Source organism: Trachinotus anak, unplaced genomic scaffold (assembly GCF_046630095.1).
Source record: "Trachinotus anak isolate AG129_WGS33_773 ecotype Australia unplaced genomic scaffold, CSIRO_AGI_Tana_v1 ptg000014l, whole genome shotgun sequence".
NCBI lineage: Eukaryota > Metazoa > Chordata > Actinopteri > Carangiformes > Carangidae > Trachinotus > Trachinotus anak.
This window is the reverse complement of record NW_027273865.1, coordinates 4,924,744-4,933,672: the sequence shown is the minus strand read 5'-3', so window position 1 is coordinate 4,933,672 and position 8,929 is coordinate 4,924,744. Positions and strand designations below refer to the sequence as shown.

At 44.8% G+C, this 8,929-nt stretch overlaps 1 protein-coding gene across 3 annotated transcripts in view; it reads left to right on the top strand.

The window, feature by feature from the left end:
* The first annotated feature begins 268 nt into the window (after positions 1-268).
* mark4b (MAP/microtubule affinity-regulating kinase 4b) overlaps positions 269-8,929 on the top strand; it is a 60,201-nt gene continuing 51,540 nt past the window's right edge. For all 3 annotated transcript variants that reach the window (XM_071497244.1, XM_071497246.1, XM_071497245.1), the window contains exons 1-2: positions 269-853; positions 1,186-1,300. In XM_071497244.1, the coding sequence (XP_071353345.1) occupies positions 792-853; positions 1,186-1,300 (177 nt within the window). In that variant the 5' untranslated portion in view covers positions 269-791. The remainder of the gene's footprint in view (positions 854-1,185; positions 1,301-8,929) is intronic.

The following is an 8,929-nucleotide window of genomic DNA, read 5'->3' as shown; positions in this document are numbered from 1 at the left end:
AACACCAACCGTTTATTTATGTTTATGTGAATACGAATGTAAGTCATCGTTCGGTTTAATGTGGCTTAAATTCCCAAACAAGTGTAAGTTATTACTTCGGAAAGTCTGAAGTCTGATTTTACGAGGAGTACGTGAAGGCAGCATGAGCGACAAGGGAGAGAGAGAAGAAGCGCATGTGTGTGCGCTTGCGCGGCCACCGACGCAGCAGCCTGCCCGTGGTTACCGCTGACGTCCCTCTCCGCCCTCTTTCTCTTGTCACCGTGTTTTTCGGGAGGTGGAGGGGGGATCCCGTCTTCTCTCGCCTCCTTCACAGACAACAAATGCTATGTTTCCGACACAGCGCAGACATATCTTCGTGTCGCGCCACTGCTCATCCGACGCCGGTGACTTTTCACTCACCGTCTCAGCACTCTCAACCAAACCGAATGAGAGGAGCTAAGGGCGGACTGGACTGAGAGGAAGAGCCGGAGACGGACTGGGAGGCTGCTCATTCGCCGCTTTCTTTAATACAACCGCAGTTTTCCATTGATTTGTTTCCAGAGGCCCCGGGCATGTCTCGGTGCCTTCAGATGTGATCTCAAACGGTTCCTGGTTCTGTTTTCGTGACCGTTTCTCCGTGGGAGCCACCGTTTTGACCCTCGTCACCCAGAAAAAATATCTTAGCTAGCTAAGAGGAAAACACAAACTCCCCCTTTTTTCTCAGCTCAGCCCGTGGTGGTCGCAGGGACACGGAGAGCCCAGGGCTGTTTCCTCCTGTTAACCCTCATCAGTTAACATCTCACCAGAAGACGATGCAGCTGAAAGTAACATTGGGGCTGTTTTGTGAACGATCCAGCCAGTGTCCACCGAAATGGTACGATAGCGTCTGGGAGGGATTTGGGGGAAAGTGAAAAGCTAAGTGGGGGGGGGGGGGTTCAGTCGGGGCTGTTTTTTCCCCCAGATGAGGCTGGGTTGGTACCAACAACACCAGACAGACATGAGGTGGCTGTAGCTTATACCAGTTTGTTTTTTACACATCAATTTAAGCTGGATCCCTGTCTTGGTGATCTGTGCTGCCTTCACGAACTGTGACAATGAGGATTGTATGAGAAGTGAGGCTGTTTGTTTTCCCTGATACACGGAGCCTGGTGTGAACGATAACCAGGCTAATCTGGGGGTGTTTTTTTTTTTTTTTTTTTAACCCAGTGTGAACACAAACCCACAGCCTCCTTATTTTTTCCTCCTGGACAACGGGGCGCACTCAGGGACGAACATGTCTTTACGCACGGCACTGCCTGGAAACGAGCGGAACCCGGACCATGTAAGTAGACGATTAAAACACAGGGCGTCGATTTGTCACACCCAGCAGAACGAATAGGTTAAAATTAGGTTATATTATGCTTTTTAAGAAAATGATAATACCCCTTCCTCCTCCCCCCAAGGTTCTCAGATTTGTCTGCCATATGCAAAGAGCAGCTGCAATCAAGCAAGGCGACACAGACGCGCTAATCTCCCCTAACTCATTTGGGACAGGTTGCAATTGGACACACAGGCACATTGGGAGAGAGGTGACGGATGGGGGAGGTTTGGGTGCACAGTCGTGTTTGTTATATAGATTACATAGTTATGCAAAATGCACAAATGTAATCATTTAATGAATTGCCTAAAAAAAAAAAAAAAAAAAAAAAAAAATCCTCCTAGACTTTCACCTCCACCTCCTCCAGCCACCAGTGCGCATGTTAGTCTTCCCTCAGCTGATCAATAATAAATGCATCTGATGCAAGGCCACCCAGCCCTCTCCACACCCAGCCTGCCCTGCACCCATCCCTCCTCCTCCCTGCCAGTCCATCTCTCCCCCATCACCTCACCTCCAGCTCTTCACCTTCCCTGTCCCCCTCCACCATGTCTGACCTGTCCAATTCCCCCTTTAATGAAACTGTGTGACAGGCAGCTCCCTGGGCAGCCCGGTATTGGAAAATCTGCTGTGTCAGGCTAGCCTGGTTTTTCCTGCTGATGTTTTCCTGTGTCTGTGGCAGCGTCTGGGTGTCGGGGAGACAGGACTTTGAGTTGAAAGGCTTTCTGAAGCATTTTTTTGTAAAGATGCTTGTAAGGGCATGAACCCTCTCTCATGTCCTTTCACCACATATTGACACCAGTAGTGTAGCTGTGCAAAGAATACCCACTTTTATCTCAAGGGCACCTAGCTTACACCAACCCAGCAGCCTGAAATATCAGAGTACTTTTGGATTTGAAGCTTTCACAAAGAGCTACTTCCTTTTGCAGCACCAGCCAGCAGCTGACAAAATACAGAGTACTTCCCTCCTATTCTTTAAAGGGTATTTAAAGGGTATGTTGTCACTCCACCAATCCCTGTGTCTGCGGCTGATTGGTATTGTGCAAATGTCTCAAACCAGTGACTGTGACTGTCACAGATTTATCCAAGGGTTAGGTTAGCTGGTTTCCTTGGCGTTCACATTGACCTTTCACCACAGAGGCTGTTGAATGCCATATTTGGGGTGGGACACCCAAACCAAAAGACTGACAGAAGTGAAATATAGTTTCCATCCTGGTTGCAGGTTGTAATATCAGTTTTGAATGGTGGGAAAATTCATGAAAACCATCAGGATGAGGTCCCCCTGCTCCGTGGCATTTACTGTGTACAGTCTGAGCCCTGGTTGTACCCATGGGAGAGATGCTGCCCCCCCCCCCCTTACCATCCTGCTGTGTGATTTTTGACAGCGCTCCTGACTCACTGCAGATTGTTACAGTTGGGTGTTTACTGCCTGTGTCTCTTGCATTTTTAAAAGTGGCAGAATGCAGGAGATACTGTGATCTTTTTATATGAACTTGTTGTGGTTGGTTTGCACAGTTGGTGTGAGGCCACACCCAAATGTAGGACTCCAGAAAGTGACGCTGCTTCTAGATAGAGTCTATTACTCTGTTAATAATCAGAATAATGAAGTGCAGACAACAACGGAAAAGTTCCCTTAAATTTTTTTTAACAATATCTTTTCACTTTCTGAACATACTGTGTTTGGTCACATGATGTTTAGCAGTTTCTGGGAGATACCAAATAATACTGGGTCCCTTCTACTGTTCAATAACTAGAGGAAGATAAAACATTTCCTGAACAAAGCAGAGCAGTAAACCAATAACAGTGCCTAATAAGTGCTTTACTGAGTTCCATCTTTGTCAATAATTTGCTGGAGGTTGAGTGCTAGTCTTACATGAAACAGAGCTCTTCTCTCTGTCTGTGGAACAAGATGACTGAGGTGATTGTTTTTGACAGTAATCATGTTAACACTTGTTGGAAAAATAATCTGTTCTGTTTTGTTTTTTTTTTCCTTCTTCTGACCTATTGGGTTAGTTCATCAGTCTCACTACTGTGAAACCCAGGGCTGAACACGTTATTGAAATATTATTAAAATCTCAATGTGGCCAAGTGCGACATCCAAATCACAGTAGCTGCAATTATTTGGTGAAGGTGAAATGCGTCACATACATTTTCAGTGAAAATGAAATGGAAAAATTACCACTCCCACTAAAATTAGTCTCCTCGCAAAATATCTGTCACAATAATTGCAATGTGATTTTTTTTTTTTTTTTTGGAATTTGATTCAGCCTTAGTGAAATCAACAGATTTTTTTTTTTTTTTTTTTATACCTTCAGAGAACAATCCGGTCATATTTAGGTCCTTCCTCATTCTGATGATTTATAAAAGAAACGTGTGTCCAGGCTGGCAGAGGAGGCATCCTCCAGAAAAGCTGGGAAGAAACTATTTGGCTGGAAGCTGGGCAGCACAGTGATCGCTGTACTTGCTCAGGCACAAGCCGCTCTTGTTGGCAACCTCACTATGGCAACAGCAGGGGGTCCTCCGCCACCCCCACCCCCCCACTTTTCCTTTACTTCTCCCACCCCACCCTTCCCCACCCACTCTGGTCAACAGACACACTCACGTGTGCTGTCATTGGCTGTCACACAGGCCGTCTTGTGGAGATGTTCCCTCAGTGGTTCTGGTTGATCTCAGGCTGTACAAGGAGCCGGGGCCCAGTCATCAGTGTGTCTCCCGTAATATGTCATCAAAACACTGGCCTCAGTGTTGTGATGTGTTTTTTCATGGACTTAAGCAGAGGTGTTTCCTTCCTGTAGTGCAGACATTTCTCTGACCGGTTCTGTTTATCCGTGTTGTGTTCTCAATGTTTTTTCTTACCCGTCTGTGTTGCACCATCGATCCAAAGAGAACGTTGTTTGGTCTCTGCTGTGTACTGTACTGTAGATGGTTGTGATGACAGTAAAGCTCGACCAGACCAGACTTGACTTGTCTTTTTGGCAGTTCTACTGTTTGCCAGGTTCAGGCTGTTTGGCATCTGAATGATGGCTTGTGTCCCTGTTGCTGTGTGTACTCAGAGTCTGTGTACACTTTCACAGTGGAAGCTTTAATGTTTCAGAATTTACTTCAAATTACTTTCAAATTTCAGAATTTACTTTCCGAGGATGTCAAATTGAAAACACTGATCCTGATGTTGAAAGTCGCCGCTTTTTGCAGGTTTTAGTGGATGATAGCGTGATGATAAGCAGAGTAGAGACAGGTTGACAATTTGTTATGTTAAGTGCAATAAAAACTTTCCAACAAGTGTTTGACAATCACTCTAAATCACTCTTCCTAAATGCCTCAGATGGGGGCTATGGATAGATGCTAGCTAGGCGTCTGCACGTAGCTGCTGCACACTCAGTCACTGCAGCGAACGCAACTCAAACAAGTGTGTGTTAGTTTGAAAAGAGTGAAACAAGGCGGTCTTATGTAAGATTTACTGGAGCTGAAAGTTGGCTATGTAGCAATATTATCACTTACAAACAGCTCTTTTAAAATTAGTGTTGCATCATCACTGGGGTGTAGGATTACACAGACCCCAGGTTCGGTCAGAGTTGGCACTGTGATGGTGAAGTTCATGACAAACAGTCAGTGAAGGTCTGTGCAGGCACAGGGAACAGGTATGCATGTGTGCCTATGCTTTCTGTTGCTGCACTGTGGAAATGGGCATGCTATTCTGCTTGGGGCTAATCATGAGGTTTTATCTGTGTGTGAGAGAGAGAAGAGGAAATCATATAGTAGGTGTGGGTGAGTGCTTGTGCGCACATGTACAGCTGTGTGTTCTTACAAAAAAAAAGGCCGACGTGTCTTTCAGTGTGCAACTGCAGGGCAGAGCAGGGCTTTTGTGTTCCCCCGGACAAGATTCATTAGTTTGCTGTCTTGACTTGTTACCCAAAAGCTGGCACCCACCTCTGATGCCCCTGATGGCATTCGTTCCACCCAGAAACGCATCAGATACACTCACAAACAGCTCCAGGCCTTTAATCATCTGGTCTGCAGAGGCCAACTGAACCATGTATGATCGGTATAAAATTAGGCAGGTTTATATTGGGTGACCTAATTTGGTCACAATGCCTCGCTGATGTGTGTGGTTTTGCACACTCGCTAGCTCAACCCTATTGAAATGTTTTTTTCGAGTTATTAGGGTGACACAGATGCCCAGAGGTCGGAAGAAGTAGGGCCAGTCATGGTGAAGTTTCCAGCTTACGTTGGAGAGATGACCATGTGTTTAGCTGTAACAGCTACTACCAAGGTGCCCGTGAGTAAGTTACTGAGCTCCCGGTTTATCTAGTGACACTTGTGGTCAGGCAGCAGTGGCTAACTGTGGTAGCCTTGCACAGATTCAGCTGTTAAACAATAGAAGTGTGAACATTCACAAACAGCAGGGCAGTGCTGGGAAAAGAGCTTAAGAGCTTTAGCTGACTTTCCTGTAAATGCCTTGCTCACGGGCATCGTCAGCGGCTGGTTTTTTAAAATGAAGTACTTGCTGCTCAGATCAGAAATACTCGCTTAAGAGCCTTTTCTTAGAAACAGTTACACCTCTCCACTGTGTTTAATACATCACACCTTTCAAAATCTGTGTGGCACCTTCTTCCTGGGAGAGAACGTAGAGGAAGCTTTTGAGTTACTACAGCCTAACAAGCTAGGTCTTCAAAATAAGAGCTGTTGTTACCTCTGTGGAGGAGCTTATCTTTTCACTCGTGTGTGTTTGTCAGCAAAAAGTGCCAAAATGGTTTGCACCAAACTTGGTGGAGGGGCGGGACATGGGCCGGAGACTTTCCCAAAGGTCGGGAGAAAATAGTGTTTGGGTTTTGATGTAAAAACAGACACATATATGTTGAAAGCTGTGATTTAGTACAGTTTGGTGCAGGATTGTTTGGCCTTGGCATAGGTGTGCGCTCTAATGAGAACCATTAGTTTCTGAGTTTTACTTGCTGCTTACCAGAAGACATTTTATTGTAGTGCACTGGGTGTAGTGAAGTGGCTATGTTGTTGTTTCTGTTTGTATCTGTTAGGGATGAGTGGCAGACATTTAAAAAATGTTACAGACATTCAAAATCAATAGTTATTGTTTTAGTCACACTAAGGGATGATGGGAATATTGACAATGCGAAAAGGGGATATACTTTGAATAAAGCATAACTTGATAGACAGATTTGTGAAGTGAAAATGATGCCAAATCATCTCAAAATTGCATTTTTATTTAGCTTATTTATGATGGAAGGACATATTTTCTCCCCTCTGATCTTACATAATGTAACTTGGAGCAAGCCTGTTTTCTATAAACCGTTTCTAATGTGTGTTCAGTCCTTTTAACGGTCCAGTTTCTGAGTTTATCTGTAAGCAAACGGCCAAATGTAAAAATGAGTCAGGATTGGCCTCCAGTCCAGTATCAGACACACGATGAAGAGGCCAAATCTGAATATGTTTTAATTTAACGCTGATTAACTAAACTTTATTGTCATATAGTCCAAACAACCGTTAAAGCTTTTTGTCAACGCAAATGGTTTTTTTCTGCCAGCTATTGTGTAACTGTAGCTAAGTGGTTAGTCAGCGACCAGCTGAACAGGTGGCGTTTTCTGGAGATCAGGCAGCCATGTGAAGAATGACACTGTTCACAGAGCCTCTGTCAACACACACACACACACACACACACACACACACACACACACACACACACACAAATACACACTCAGTGTAAGTACAAAAACAAACCAGCAAACAGGCATAAAGGGCATTTAGATGCTCACAGTGGGAGCACACAGTCGTCTGTTGTGTTCATTGTGTAATGGGGCTCCTCTGCTGTCGGGCTCTCAGGTGTCGACTTGCTGTCCTCAGGCCTAAGCTGCTGCAGTTTAACCCGTGCTGAGACCATTTCTGCTCTCCCCACTCTCTTCAGTGTGTTTGCGTCTGCACCGAGTGTGTTGTCAGTGTCTTGTCAGCTCTGCAGCTTGATGAAACTCATGTGTCACACAGAGATTTTGCAAGATAAGCACAAACAAAAAAAAATCGTGCTATTTGTTGGTTGAATGAAGGATATCTTCATTTTAACGGGGATGTCCATAAGCGTTTAACCTCCATGTTCCACACATCTTTTTTCCTTTGCTGCGACACATTTGTTTCGTGTTCCAGTCACACAGTGACACGTTTATGTCATATCTACATGTGTTTCATCTGATTTCTCGCACTGGCAACAGCAATGGCTGAACGCCGTCATATAAATGGTACAAATGCGTTTGTTTTTTTTTTTGTAGACACTGCAGCTGGTTTCCTTACACTGAGCTTCTCCTTCATGTTTCATGTTGTTCGTTCTCAGCTGTATGTGATGAAGACAGCGTCATGTGATCGGTGCGTGTGTGGTGTAATGTGTTGCTGTCATTAAGCAGAGGAAATGTCGCATAAGAAAACGCCGGCACCTTTTTCTGTCAGTAGCTGCTGCTGCAGACTGGAGCTCTGCAACAACACGGTGTCTGTACGTTGTGGTCGGCAGGAACACAAAGCTTGTGATGTGGTCGCTCCCACAACACTGGCATTTCCCACTTGAGCTTTCATTTACACTTTTTGGACATTGTTGCGTCATTGAATGGGTAATGGCAGAGAGACACTGTAGGTGCTGTCGACTGCTGTGTTGTGACTTCCCCTAACACTGAGGTCTAATAGTTTCCTGCAGCAGACTGCAATCTTAAAGAAACACAACACCACACTGCTTGGGCAACAATCTCAGTCGACAGTTCTCCTGAACATTTTTGTTTCAAATCAAATAAATAAAAACACATTTTCAAACACAATGGAAGTTCATTGTTTCAGGCAGTAGTCAGAGGATCTGCACTAATCCTCGTCTGTGAAGCCGAATCAACCGTTACATTTCATTGAGATCATGTCTCTGTTCCTGTTGATCCGCCATTGATTGACTTCATACACAAATTGCTTTTGGCCTGAGGAAGAAAAATAACTATTGTGAAATATTATGTTGATGTTGTCATCCTGGGTCAGACTGAACTGGCAGACTGAGGCTACATCCACACTGTCCACACTACTCTGGAGTCATTGAGCGCCTAAAGCAGAGACTTTTAGAAACTCTGCTGACTCCAGGGTTGTGTTGTAGTCTGGATGGACAGAAGTGGAGACCTTTGGAAACGATGGCGTAGACACCCAGCATCGCTCTCTGATTGGGTCTTAACAGCCTTGGCTACCAGTGGTGAAAGCAACATGGAAAGCTAAATAAAGTGTTGCTGAACTTGTTGTCTTTGCCAGCAGCTGTTGTGTATTTAAATTCTGCATTTTAACGCTCAAACTGCCTTTGCTGCTCCTCATTCGTAGTATTTTGTGCAACTTATCAGCTGCAGAGTAGACAGTCTGCTTCCTGTTCACACCGGCTCGCACATACCCAGTGTATGTGAACGGTCATATATGTGGGCGTTTTCAGGTGTGTTAGTATGAATGGAGATCGATTCTGATACGGAGCTAAAACGGTCGTCTGGATGACTTTTATTTAAAATAAAAACGTAGCAGTGTGGACGTAACCTGGTTTATGCCTCTACAAGGTAGATTGTGAGTACGCGTAAAAATACATCAGAC